Genomic DNA, 15015 nt, shown 5'->3' with positions numbered 1-15015 from the left:
CTATCTATCTACACATGCCATAATTCGGTTTCTTTACTTCGTCGTGGTGGGTACTGTGCAAGGGAATCAGATTTATGGTTGTAAGACAGAGAGAGCAGCAAAGGCGGGACCCCTGAACACGGCACTAAGGAGTTGTTGTGCTGAAAGTGAAGTGCCTGAACAGCTGAATGTTAATATAACCAGATTATGGTTGTGATATTGCCGTCAAAGCAATGAAAAGCGAAAGTTCCTTTTGGAACAAATTAATGGCAATAACTCTGTTTTTCTTTGAGTTCAGAGAGCAGTCAGATTAGCTATCATAAGCTTCTGGTGAGCTACATATTTATTTGTATTAGACAATGCCATATAATATCTGCGATAGAAAGCCCAGCACAAGCCTTATCCTCACGTGCTGTATGACTATAGAAAAAATCAGAGAAAGCAAACTGAGTGAACAAAGAAAAAGGTATTACCTATCTAAAAGAGTATACTGACTGCTTTCCAACAGAGTACTGAGCTGATTGATTGGTAAGGGAAGAAAAAGACATAACCTTTTTATCCCCCCCAAAATAAACTGTGCAGTTGTATCTGCGAGCACTGCGAGGGGTGAGTTTTCTACTGTTTTAAAGCTCTGCTCACGCTGGCCTCTTTACAGTTGTCTGCTATACAATCACTAGACGCTTATCACAGAGTTATCAGCTTGCTTTCTTGTCTCCACCACCTCTGGAGAATGCATTTAATTTACCTCTGTTTAGGGCCTGTTAGCCAGTACGTGCCAAGTGTTAGGTGCAATTTCCTTCAGATGTCAGTCTGTGTAAAAGGAGCAATCTCTGAACTTTGCATTTGCTCCCACCCTTCAAGGAAACGACTAAAACCAGAAGTTGCTAGTGAAGCTTATGACACCAGGGAATAAAAGCAAAATATGCTGGACATTCTAATATTGTTCTAAATCACAATAAGTTTTCTTTGAGTTAAGAATGGCATTAGAAATCAAGTTTTTAACATTCATTTATCGTTTCCATTGTGGGGAGGTGTGTTCAAGGGGTCAGATCCTTAGAAGTTTCCTACTGTCTTTTCTCACTTTACAGCGCAGACATTTCCTTTGCAGGAAGAGCTGTATGCATTTTCCCCATACAAAGTTCTTCAGCTGTGTGGGAACCAGAGAATGATGTTTTTCAGTATAATCCCATTTTATTACTTCCGTCCACCTTCTTGTGTCAATAAATTGACTGATTTTATTCCAAACAGAAAATACGTAAGAGCAGTGTGAAGGAGACTGGAGGAACACAGGAAAGTATGGCTCTCCTAACCAGAGGCTAGGCTTCCAATTTTTTGTCAGATCAGAAGAACCTTTCAGTTTGCGCCGACTAGTAAGATTCCCAGAGTGCAATAATGAGCATCACATCAAAGTCATACAGGGGCTGCTCTGAACAGTTCAAGGACTCCTTCCTCTGCACAACGCCATAAAGAACTGGGTGCTCTTCTACCTTCATAAATCTCCACCCTGCTGGAGCCCACTGTTACCACCTTTTTTTACCCTCTTCCGGATTTATATCTATCTATCTCCATCTTCACCTTAATCCTTCTGAGGGCTTTAGCTGTTCCTCCTTGTTATCACCACCAGGCTCCCATTGCCATGGGGATGGGGCAGGTGTGTGAAAATGTTAAATACTTCGATGCTTAAGCTTTTCAGCTGTATTCTCTTGGGTTTAACTGTTTTTTAGAACTGTAATCTTTAAAATATATTAAAGCATTTGCTTCCATTTTATTCCCTTTTAACTATGGATGATGAAAACTTACCATCAACAAAACTTGGAAATGAAGAAACTTTCTTTGTCTGTTGAGAAATAAGAATGGTATAGATGTAACAAAACCATTTTCACAGACTGAACTGAATTCATACTATATTTAATCAGCTGACCAGTATTTAAAAGAAATCACATTTCTCTGTAAAACTTCTCCACAGCCACTATTTAGCACAGTGAAACACAGTAATTAACCCAACCTAACTGTCACCTACTGCAGTTTACCTGGAATCTGAAAGTATTTTAAGCATATTCCACCACACAAAAAATTAAGGGGGGGGTGGAGTAAAGAACATGAAATGACCTAGGATGTCAGCTGCCAAATGAGCAACACAAACCAGCAACTTCTAGTCCAAGAGTTTGTCCTCTAGATCACATTGCCTATTGATATCCCAAACTTCCAATTAAGAACATTTAACAGTATTTTACAATACGAGATTATGGGTCAGCGCATAAAAAGAACCGTCCCTGATTGCACAGGACACAGCATTACAGGGGCCACGACAGTGCTCTTTTTATGCTACCGTCTGTATTCTCAATAACCAGATACAGCCCTTCCTTTTGCTCATCTTTTGCCAGCCTCCCCAGGCAGTCCTGTTTCCAGGAAAGAGGCTAATCTCTCCATTAGGGGAAAAGGCTTCAGAAGTGTGCCTCTTCATTAAGATAGGAGGCTACAGTTTTTGAGGTAACAGACTTCTGCTTTTTGTCTGAATTTCATTCCATTGTGTCTAGCCTCAAGCATAACCTCATTCTGCATTCTTCGATGCCTTCTTTGCTCCAGTCTTCAGTGACAAGAGCAGGTCTGCCTATCACTGTGTCTTTTTCACAGCTGACTGAGCCAGGACACATCTTACCACAGAGGCCGCTCAAAAAGATGTGAATCGTTTCAGCCCTTGGCATTGAATGATGTGCTTGATATTAGGGTTATTTTAAAGAGAGTTATTCCTGTGGGAATTCAGCAGTCCTTTGGTTTCAAAGACTACTGGGTGGGGAGAGAGGAAAAAAGCAGAAGCAAATTTCTTTTGGTGATACTTTTGCTCTCTAATAATCCACAAAAAGAATTTCTGAAGTGTTCTCCTTATTCTGTATGTCATCTGAAAATTTTAGACTTCAGTACATGCCGTGGACAGTTACATTAAATGAATGTGACAGCAACAAATTCATGGCTATAGTTCAAAGACTTTTTGGAATATGCAGACATGGTATTTATTGTCAGTTCAGGAAGAAAAGCAGAGCCTAAGTATGTGTGTGTGAGAGAGAGAAAGCTGACAATCTGGTGCCTGCTCTCCCTGATGGGAGCCAGACCGCAGGAAGGTAGACAGCTGAACGGCCCAACGGCCTAAGGTACCCACCTCGGGGGTATTATTATTGTCAGCTGGTCCATTGAGGTCTGAACGCTGTTGCTTTCTTGGCTGCTCTAAACCATTGCACATCTATAAGAAAAAAGAGAAAGGATTTCAAATGCTTTTGACTCCTGAAAAGCGTCAAAAGAAAGTAGAGCTTTCAATGGAAGTCAACAGTGCAAAGATAGTCAGGAAATTACATTCAGAAAATTTTAATAAAAATTCATAAAACATTAACATATGAAACAGTACTTAGCATGTTCTCCATTGTTTTACAACAGTCACTGGTCATGGAGCTGTTCTGTGTAGGTATTTATAGGTATTTATATGTAGTTATTAAGGTGCAATCAATATTCATTACTGCTACTGAAATAAAACAATGTGATAGAAAAGGTAAGTCAGAATTTCCTATTGCATGTTAGCAAATATGAGATTCAAACAAAAATTCTGAGCTGTTTAATTATAATATCGACTTTGGTGTAATTAGTAGGACATTTGGAATACTAAGTAGCAGTTAGTTACACTACTGATTGAAGTTTAAACTAAATATTTTATTTCACCGAAAATTTGTCACATGCAATAAGCAAAATGCTGACGTTCAAATTTTCTTTCTGAGTCAGAATTCTTAAATCTGTTCATTCTCAGAAGTGGAAAAATCACATGGCTATTATCTAAAACATAATCCTAGCACTGAATATAGGATTCTCTGTTCATGGGATATGACACCTCGTGGCATCTCCTTCCTTTTAGGCTGAACAAATCTACGGGATGCTGGCAGCACGGCTTCAGGCTGCTGAAAAAATGTAAAAGGGAAAATAAATAGAAAACTTCACACGAGGAAAATACTAAGTCTTTTAGACTATGGAGACTTTTTCTTCTAAGTTTCACTATTCTCAGGAGCAGAATTTCTTCTCCAGACCTGAACAAGTCACAGAATGTCAGCACCCAGCAGAGGGAGCGCCCGTGTCCCAAACATAACCAAGAAATGGAGGTTTTCATGACTCAAGAGTTTCAGTGTTAGGAATCTGGCAATCCAGGGGGATTTCTGGAACAAATCACTTTCTTTTTTTCTCGGTTTCCCCATTATTTATAAAAAAGAGTGCCTAAATGCCACTGACATTGCAAAGCTTCACAGATAAGAACCTGTATCAGCAACTGTGCAAATGGAAAACACTGAGCCAGTAGTTCCTGCTCCCCAGGGAGCTGACCAATGTCAAATAAAGTGCCACACTTGATACTTGCTTTCTTCATGTTTCTGAGAAGTTTCCCATTTGTATTGTTGCTTCAAGTGTTACAGTTGCTAGAAGCAGCACGTTTAATGGAAACGCCTATAAAGTTATTATAAATAGTTTATGCCCTGGCTGGCAGTTTAGAATAGGACCTAAAATTAAACTAGAAATCTGGAAGTGACTGCACACTAACACAGAGGCAGAGCTAGAGCTATGTTCGCAGTCTTTTATCTTATGATATGATTCTTGTAAGGGGACAGATTCTGCAAAGGAAAGATATAAGAACATTAAAATATTAAAGGTCTAGTATTATTAATACTTTTGCCTCTAAGCAAGTATTGAGGCAGCGTCCAGCATCATGAGAAGGAACACGAGGCAGGAGAAAATGCCATCTTTGGGCTGAGAGGAACATCAGAGTCTACTTATTTGAGGTCACTGAAGCGTATCTTTCTGAAATCAGCCTGCAGCAACACCCAGCCCTAATGGCCAGTCCTGTCCCTGACTAATTGCCAGGCCTGGGGCCACCCGGGCCTCCCTCCTCCCACCAATCTTGCAGGACGCCTCCCAGCCAATTAGAGCCTCCTTACAACCACCCCCTCCTGCAGTATAAAGCCCCTCTTAGGTGGAGGTGAGGACTGGCATGATTGACTTCTGATCTTTCTTAACACTAGAGGTTGTTTACTCCAGTGTAAGCTGTTTAACTTTTCAGTCAAAAGCTCCTCTCAGCAATATTGTCCTCCTCAGTGTTGCCACCTGTGATCCTGAAACAAACAGGTTAGTCCTTCTCTTGGTTTATTCAGAGGCATTATTTGTTTGAGAGGGAAATGAAAGCTTAGTTTTTTTCAGAATGGTTAACCCTTTTGGTAAAGAGTTGGTAAGCAAGCTCAGGGGTGTGGTAAGGCTTTATTACTATGTTTAAACATTCCAACAATGAGGCTTATGATCCTTACCGGCCAATCTCTTTAGGAGCAATACTGTGCAAATATTATCAAACAGCGTGTTCAGAAACCAAGTACTGGCCTATGTGTTTTGAAACTCATCTTGAAGACTACTAAGCTTCTTTGAAAAGAGATGGTTTTTAGTAGTTTCCAAGTGGAAAAAAAAGCTCCTCGTGGTAGACTCCAAGAAGAAAAGAAACCTTCTTGGAAAAGAGATGTTTTGTGGTAGGTTGGCTAGGTTAAGATAGGTGTTGCATAAGTGAACCAACAGATCTAACTGACTTTTCATCCAGGTTTGTTTTTTATCTCTAGAACAAAAGTAAAGCTGGTGAATATTGTCATGTTTGTTACTCAAGGACAAAACTTCAGTTTCTAGTTTCAACTTCTGTGATCTGATGGTTTCTGAAGACAGTTTATCATTGGGCTGTGTGTCCTCCTGATACTGAAAGACTACTGTGTTTATAGAAACACATCAAGGTCCATCTAAAAGATCTCTTTGACTCAAGAGACGGTAACCTAGTAACAGGTCTATTATGGCAGTACTATTCCTATTAAACTACATGACTGAAATAGCTTCTCTCATAGATACTAGTGATGTGTAGTGGGAATGCCTTGACATACCCATGCTGAGCTGCTGCGTTAAGTTATCTTAACATCAGTAACATCCTATTGTCAGTAGGAGCAATTTAACCCAGCAGGATACAGTTTCAAAGATAGAATCTGACTGAGGCAGTTCTCCAGTAGCTGAAGGATTTCTGATTTTGATCACAGGAAAATAAAAATTCAGCCTTCACAGTGTCCTCTCTCAAAGTTTCCATTACATATGTGCTAATTTAGAGGTGATGCTAGGGCATGTCAGAAGTGAAAATATTTGTAGAAAAGAGTAGTTCCATGTAAGCAAGTCAAGTTAAGACTATGAAACCGGTGTAAGCTTAGAGGTCTAAGCATTCCACAAAATTTCAATGCTTACTGAAACTGGGCAGAGTGTTAAAACAATCTACAAATTATTTTTATCAACGTATAGAAGAATTTTTTTGTCCTTGCATATATTTAAAATGGAGAACCAGCCATGATAGTTTCAGAGAAACAGCTGTGCTGAATGGTGCATTTTTATGTAGATGTAATTTGGGGTGCATGCTGCCTCCTGCTTTAACATCCCAGAGGAGACTCTGTCACTAATGCATCTTCAGGTAAGAGGCACTGATTTTGCTGTCTCCTGGTGTCAGAGTTTATTGCTAAAAAGCCTTGATTCAGCCAATTAGGACAGAGAAACTGGTTCTGTTTGAGGATGTTTGGAGTGTTTAGCATTTTTGAGCAAGTACTTAACACTTGCTAAGTTTGGGAACTGTCACTCAGTAATAGCCACAGCTGCCTGGAATGCATGGGAGAATGCAGCAAGCTTTTAAAATACTCTTTATTTACAATCATTTGTGTTTTCCACAAATTCTGTCACAATACTCTGACTGAATGGCAGTGAGACATTGCTAAGATACTGTTTTCTGAAATGTCTATCATCTTAGTTACTTCAGACTAATCTAAGGGTGAGATCTTTTAGGGACAAAAGACTCCTGGATTGGGGCTCTTCACAGCAGAAGAGCACTGCACCTATGCCAAGGGAGGAGAATAAACTTGAAATATTTTTGTCAGTTTTGAGCTCTACCAGAACAGGTGAACAAAGCACAGTAGCAGCACTGGTGTGTGCAAAGCTGCTGCAGAACAAACTGAGACAAAAAAGCATGACTTTGTAAAATCTTCTTTCAGAAATCTTTTGTTAGTGGTATTTTATCTTTCTCTGTCTGTGTTGAAAAGTGTATGGGCATAGGCTATACTAAAGCTGTGAAATGAGACTAAGTGCAGAACCTAAGGGGTCCCTACCAGGGGAGTTTGTATGAGCATATTTGGTTAGGTTCCGTTCCTCAAATGTATGCCAGTATGATATGAAAGTATGATTGAGAAATGAAAATCAACAGCATTCAAGTGTCATGAGAAGCATCATTGCAAAGTAGGCTTGCCTTGAAGGTCTTCCTCCTTCATGGTGATAACGGCAAATTCCTGTTTCTCCTAAAGGGTATAGGTGAAGGTAGGGTGTTGGTGCTCTTAATGTTACTGTTCATTACTGGTAAATAGATCTGTTTGAACAGGGTAGGTGAGGATATGCATGCTCAGGAGTTTGCAGTCTGAAATCTAAGTAGGTGAGACATGAAGAACAAAGGGGGGATTAGATGGCCAATGCTCAAGTGTTGAGTCCCATAGTCATCTGTAGTCCCCTTCACCAGAAGCAGCACTCAGGCCATGACAATACTAATATTTCATAAAAAGTATGAATCTATTTGGGATGAAAAGAGTAAACTCTGCCATGTATGAGGTTCCAGAGAGAAGCAATTATATAATTGAGTCCCACTAGTGCAAAAACTCTTCCATTAGTATTATTTTGGCTGCTGTCCACTGTTTTGGTAACACTTCTTGACTGCTTCTACAATTTGTTAATTATGCTACCGACTGTAGAGAGTTAGCATTAACCTAGTAATGGCAACACCATCATCCTCTGCAGATGTCTTATGGGTGTAATAAGAGAAACTGAAGTTCCAAATGCTGTCAGGGAGCAGCAGGATGGGATTGCCCCCTACTATAGTGCTTTTTGGGAAGGAAGCAGGACAGGATACCTTGCAGTGAACTGATCTGGAGACAAGCTTTTTGTGATTAAAGGTTTGGTTTAGACCAGGCCCTTGTTCCTATTCTCTGGAGGACAAATCCTCATCTGTAACTACTCTTTTTCCACCCAGTAAGCCTGTTCCTAAGTTGATTGTTAATCAGCATGCCAAACCAACAATATTCTCACTAAAGCTGAAGCAATGCAGAGAGAATAGCACTCCAAAAAGAAAAAAAACTCAACAGCAATTACTTTTGCACAGGAACACGTATCAATTTAAAATGTCTCGACATACTGTATGCTACTATCAGTTGAATAAGCCATTCTGTTCCTCTTGCTCCTTATTCCACCCAACCAAGTCAGTTAATTCATGTTTATTTTACAATAACAAACTGTGATAACTAAGATCTACGTCAATAAAGTGTCTGGCCATGTTTGACTTCCCTGAATGAAGGTGAAACATATATAATGAAATGATAAGCAAAGAAGACGATTTCCTCAAGTGTCAGCTACATTAACAATTAGCTCAGTCTGAGATGACTTAAGATGTCAAATGGGGTGAGGGGAACTCTTGACTTGAAGTTGTTAAATATGAGTCGTGTCATAAAATGCCCCCAATATTAAATTTCAACTTCATAGATCCAATGCCTTTCTTAAATAATGTAAGCATAGAAAACTTGCAGGAAATAAAAGTTGTGCTAAGCAGCGAGTTAGAGCAAATACACAATCTAAATGTATTCTCGGTTTCCCAAGTGCAAATCCTCTTCTGTACTTCCCTAGAGGTATTTACAAATAAAGGCTCGTACAAGCAAGCTCATTTATCCCCAGAGCTTTCAAGGATGAGCGCATATATTTAAGACTGGAGGCTGACCCACTCTGAAAGTTAAATGAGATGCTTACTTTGTTTTCCATTTTCTGTAGATTGTTGGGTCTTTCTTAGAAGTGACTACTGTTGTCTGGTGATTAATTAATGGAAGGAAACCTAGCAACTGGAACCTTTAAGACTGCATTTGTCTACTGGTTATTTAACATTTTGTAAGCCCATGATAAATGTTAGCATTTATCATGGGCTAAGAATTAATAACTGTATTTTTAAAGCTATGTAAAAATGTATTGTGTGTCAGTTACTGGTAACTAACCTGAAATTTTATGCAGCTGTATGGGAGGTAGGAAAGGAGGAGAGAAGCAGAAACATAAAAAAGCTAAGGACAGCACAATGTGCATAAAACCACAAAAGGCATGTTCCTGTTTGCTTACTGTCTACAAAAAATTACATACACATAGTATCTTGGTTTAATTTATATCTACACTTAAAGAATTGGGAGGGGGGAAAAAGCATCCCATATGCAATCTGTGCTAACTGAAATCTTTTTACAAGATGACAAACCCAAGGATCTTCCAAGCAAATTCTCTTCAAACAAATAAGCTTGGCATGCAAATCTATTCACTCATAATGGCCTTGGGTTTTTCTCCTTTCTCTGTGTAAGAACAGAGTTATAATTAAAATGACCACCTCTGTTTCACAAATGAGATACAGGTTCATTTAAGACAGTACACTAATTGCATACATCCCTGAGATATTTATAGTAAATATTACAAGAATTGAATGCCCAGAAAAACAAAATACTTTGTGCTTTATCTAAATTCTCTGAGGTCCAATATCTACGTTAAAGGTGCAGCTTCACCCCACCTTGAGGCCATTTAAGGACCTATTAAGTATAAACCTCACTTTTGCAGAAATGGATACTGTTCTCTCATTCTAACACCCTCACTGAGCGTGATTTTTATATCAAGCTTAGGGTGGTAAACAACCTGCAGTAGGTGAACAGAACACAGCAAGCTAAGCCCAGTCTTGTTATGATAAACTCATTCAAGTAATGCTTGCCAGAGATAATTAATGTGCTTTTAATGTTTTTTATATCTCTGGAAGGTTGAAGTGGGGGAGGGAATAATCTCAGGTCTTCCATTTGTGGGCCTCTGTATCTCGGTAAGCAATGCTGCTTCGCACCTTTATGCCTTCAAGGCCTATGTGTGCCCCTCTTCAGTGAAGATGCCCACAGCAGCTTTGCCGTCTCCTTTCTTACAAATTAAATGCATGTCTTGTCACCCAGCTTGTTTATCCCTTCACACTGAACTGAAATGGTTACTTGTACTGCTGTATCTCTACTTTCTCTTGTTCATATTTGAAGAAATTTAATATTGTTTAATGCTCTATCCATTACACAATAGTTCATGGGTTTTATGAAGAGTATTTGTAGAAACTCAATGGCTACTGGTCAGCCAGTGGCTACCTATCACAGCAGCACTTCCTCTGTTATCAAAAGATTAAGGCATTGGCCCAAGACTGACTGGAAATAACAATTAAAGCTCAGACAGGCAACTCATAAAGACTTGGGTCCCTTTGTTTATTTTCACACCAGTGGCACTTATATCAATATCCTGGTGTAATAAAACCCCCAGTTGTTAGCAGTTTGCCAAGAATAATAAAGGTACGCTGCAGTTCAGCTCAACCTCTGCTAAATAAACTTCAGAAGAGTACAAAAAGATGTTGAAATGAAAGCCTGTTTTGCAGTTTTGAAGTCTATTTTTCTGTTTTGAATGAGCAATCATTCAGGGTAAACACCCAAACTATTTTTAATTGAAGTGTATAAAAATTCACTAACTTTCTTATTCGTGAGCAGCTCTTCTCTTGTTCTGCAAATACTTTCAAAATTTAAAAGCAGCAATGCTCCCCATAGCAGCTGCTGGTGTACTGTGCCAGAAAGACCATTATTAGTCTAAAACATGCTCACTAGATTTCTCTGCCCTTAGCCAATACCTAGTAACTATCCACACCATTCAAGATCATCAAACTTACTCACACAAGCTGTAACTTCTATGCTGGCAGCAAGGCACTGAATATAGCAAGTACACAATTTGGTTGTAATTATATTTCTAAATATAGAATGAAGAAATAAATATGATAAACTTGCTGCGGATATGGGAATTCTGAAACTATTCCCTTAAGATTTTTTGTTCACTATTATAGTAAAGGTCAACCTGTTTCATCAGCATATTTTCTTTCCTTTTACTGTTTTTCAGAGGAATTGATGCATTTTAATGTCTGTTTTTAATGATCAAATTGTTAAACTGTGGGGCACTTAACTGTAGCAAATCTTATTTATAGATTTGAAACAGGAAACCTCTACCTCTTAAGTTTAATACAGCATTTTAATTAGAGATAAGGCAAAATAATTCTCTTACCCCTACTAATCTATCGTCTAAATACATCTTCAGGTACATCTCTCTTCATTGTAGAAGATAACTAATATTCAGCTGCATATAACTTCAGAGATGCAATGTCAAAGCTTTAAACTGACCTTAGAGCAATGGGTAACAGATATGTCTCTCTCTAAGGAAGTAAGCACATTCAATTTGAAACTTTAAAAAAAAAAAACCTCACACCTCTGTTCCTCTAGAAAACCTTGAACTTCATTCCCAGACTTTTTTTCCTGGAACTCCACATCAGAACAAGAAAAAAAATCATGCATGGTTTAATTTAACACTGTTCTTATTATAAAACTGCTTAACAGCACTTTGTACAAGTAAAGCTCGTATTCCTTTTTTCTTGACAAGGTCCAGATATGCCCAGCTAGTAGAAAAACACAGCGATATGCAGGCACTTTCTGCAGTTGTTTTTAACAAAGGCAGTCTCTAGCCTTGGCATACCTTCTACTGAAAACAAAATTAAAAGTAATCACCCATTAAGGCAATGGGATGGAGCCCTTAATGGAAAAAAACTTCCACTATTTCAATGCTGACCCCAGTTTTAAGTTTATCTAGTGTGTCACTGCAGAATAAACGTAGTGTAAATAAACTAGTTCTGCCACATTCATCTGGAGAACCTTGTTTTACTTAGAATTGTCTGTTCTCTGTGCAAAACCTCTTTCCTAGTTCTCTACCTAAATTTACTGCATTCAGCACCTTTTTCTAAGCATACAATGTGATTATGGTGCTGTGAACACAATGCAGAGTAAAAAAGTAAAAGTAGTGCTCCCTAATTCTGTTTGGAATAACTAACCCACATAACATTTTTATAATGCCTCTGACAGTCTGGTTAAACAGAGAACCTCATACCTGCTCTTGTGGCCACTTCTGTCTGTCCTCTGGGGTCCTCGACTTTGCTTTAAAACCTCTAGGCACATCTCCACTGTGCTTAGAGGCAGATGGGATATTCAGCGATTTTGGCCTTCCCTCATGCCTGTTAGCACTGTGAACAGCTTCTCCCTTTGAACAAGTCTCTTTGTAGTCACCTGCCATGTTTTCAGTCCCAGTGTGCTCTGGACTCATTTCTGTTGTACTATTAATACTGCTCATGCTCATACTCATTTTAATTTCTGCTACAATCTGGTCAATGTCCTCTTCCTGCTCTTCCAGCTCTGCATCCTCTTTTCTAGAATGGTATGGTGATATTCCCTGCGAGTTTCCATTAGCCTCTGCTGGGTAATAGTCTGGATAGCCACCTTCACTTTGACAGTACTGTATGTTTTCTTCTTGGTCTTGAATCTCCAGAGATGACACTTCATCCTCCAAAATCTGAACACTGTTATCTTCACCTTCCTGCCACTCCTGCCTGTCTGTCACGTCATTTTCATCTTGGTGCTGAATTTTACCTTCAACCCATTCTTCCACAGCTTCCTGACATTCATCTGTTTGAACATGGTGTTCCTCATGGGGAGCATACTCCTCCCCATTGCAGTCCATTCCTTCCAGGTAACTGTCATCCTCTGGACAGTATCTAATGTAGTATGTGATCCCCTCTTCTTCTTCTGGCAAGCCTTCATCATAATCCTCCTCTTCAGAAGTGTTATTCACATAGTCAGAGCTGGAGTCACCATCTCCACTATGGTCATTGCACTCATGTTCCACAGGTGTAGGACTGCCTTGTCTGACAGTTGCTAGTTCTGCCTCCTTTGCTGCATAGTCTTCAATAGGAAGGTCACTTTCTTCATTTTCAGGCTCCCTTGTGTGAGATGAAGTAGGGCAAGCTCTCACTCTGTGATCCAGCATGCTGGCTGTAGTGCTTTGATGTTTCCTGTTTGCCATAGCCAAGTCCTTATATGACAATCATTTCTAAGCAATTTCTGTAGGGAAGACAGAAAAACACACATTCAGAAAAAGGTCATCAGAAGAGATCAGCAGTGTTAATAAGAAACAAACTGGTAGATATATTTGGTAAAAAGGATGTGTTTGTAGACAGTTAAACCAGATTCTCAGACAAGTCACTTTTAAAATGGTCATGTCAGAGAACCATGAAATCAAAGTAGTAACTTGCACACTGAAAGAAACAGATAGAGAAGGATCTATATTTATGCTAAAAGTATTCTAGTGTAGGATATCTTCTGTCAATTTGACAGAGAATTAATCCTGAACCTTGAAATTAGTTTTCAACTTTTTTTCTTGACAGTAAGGGGTCATGCTTTGATTGCTATGCAGTAAACAGAAGCTCTTTTCAATTTTCAGTTTAGGCATTTCTTCAGTATCTACTGAAAGAATACATTTAGAATCTGATCTGCTCTTACCAAAACTATAAAGGAGAATAATTTTATTAACTTGGCAGTCACAACACAAAAGGACAATGCACTGCTATTAAAAGGTACCGGCTTATTAGCTCTTAGTAGCTGGATGGTGTTAAGTGTTTTTAGAATAGACTATTTTAGTTGGAAGGGACCTACAATGATGTAGTCCAACTGCTGGACCAATTCAGGGCTGACAAGTTACAGCACGTTAAGGGCATTGCCCAAATACCTCTTAGATACTGGTAGGCTTGGGGTGTCAGCTACCTCTTGAGGAGGCCCGTTCCAGTGTTTGACCACCCTCTTGGTAAAGAAATGCTTCTTAATGTCTAGCCTAAGCCTCCCCGGCACAACTCTGAACTGCTCCCACACATCCTATCACTGAATACCAGTCAAAGAAGATTGCTCCGCATCTTCCTCTCCCTTTCCCCTCCACAGGAAGCTGTACAGAGCAATGAGGTCACCCCTCAGCCTCCCTTTTCTCCATACTAGACAAACCCGAAGTCCTTAGCTGCTCCTCACAGGACAAGCTTTCTGGCCTTTTCATCAGCTTTGTTGTCCTCCTCTGGCTTTGTTCAAGGACCTGTAAAGGTCATCCCTCTTAAACTGTGGGGCTCAGAACTGCACAGAGTACTCCTGGTGAGGCTACACCGATGCTGAACACAGCAGGATAATCACCTCTTTTGACTGGCTGGGTTCACCGTGTTTTATGGATCACGTCCTCCTCTGGCTTTGTTCAAGGACCTGTAAAGGTCATCCCTCTTAAACTGTGGGGCTCAGAACTGCACAGAGTACTCCTGGTGAGGCTACACCGATGCTGAACACAGCAGGATAATCACCTCTTTTGACTGGCTGGTTCCACTGTGTTTGATGCATCCCAGCATACTGTTTGCCCTTGTGGCTGCCAGGGCACAGGGCTGACTCACTGAGCCTGCTGTCGACTAGCACCCTCAGATCCCTTTCTGCAGGGCTGCTGTTCCAGCCACTTCTCTCCCAGTTTATACTCGTGCCTGGCATTATTCTGTGCTAGGTGCAGAATCCAGCACTTCAACCTGATAAATTTCATCCCATTAATCACAGCCCAGTGCTCCACTCTATCTAGATCCCTCTGCAAGACTGTTTTTCAAACAATCTATGTGCCAGAAAAAAGACACATTTACAATAAAAGCTCATTAATTCTTCCCATTCAATACTTGTGCTACTTTAAATTACCAATTTTTCTCTAAAGACTGGATTCTAAATCAATAAGCAGAGATTATATGAACAGTATCAAAAATAGTCAAAATAGAAGTGCTAATTCTAGACAGGCTTCACAATGGTGATCTGCTGCATGTGATTTGGGTGGGGGGACACAATGTACTGTCAGTATCTATATTTCTCTCTTTTGTTGTGTATGCTTATGGTAAGTTTAACTTATTGGGGTGAACTGAGCTCAGACATAGGGTTCTGAAACGCACCACACAACTGTGTGTCTTACTATAAGTGTATAACAAAGACCTGTCAGTCAACCAAGATC

General features: G+C 39.7%; 1 protein-coding gene across 1 annotated transcript; it reads right to left on the bottom strand.

The window, feature by feature from the left end:
* Positions 1-1779: 1779 nt before the first annotated feature.
* Positions 1780-13029, bottom strand: LOC104494696 (amyloid beta A4 precursor protein-binding family A member 2-like; the record flags this gene model as incomplete). Its single annotated transcript, XM_010137561.1, has 3 exons — positions 12061-13029; positions 3137-3217; positions 1780-1816 (listed from the first exon to the last, which is right to left on the bottom strand). Coding segments are annotated over exons 1-3 (1087 nt in total), but the record flags the coding sequence as incomplete, so codon positions are not given.
* Between the last annotated feature and the right edge of the window lie 1986 nt (positions 13030-15015).

The sequence above is a fragment of the Buceros rhinoceros genome, unplaced genomic scaffold (assembly GCF_000710305.1).
Source record: "Buceros rhinoceros silvestris isolate BGI_N320 unplaced genomic scaffold, ASM71030v1 scaffold11966, whole genome shotgun sequence".
Taxonomy (NCBI): domain Eukaryota; kingdom Metazoa; phylum Chordata; class Aves; order Bucerotiformes; family Bucerotidae; genus Buceros; species Buceros rhinoceros.
The sequence above is the reverse complement of the archived record's forward strand: the minus strand, read 5'-3'. Positions and strand labels throughout refer to the sequence as shown.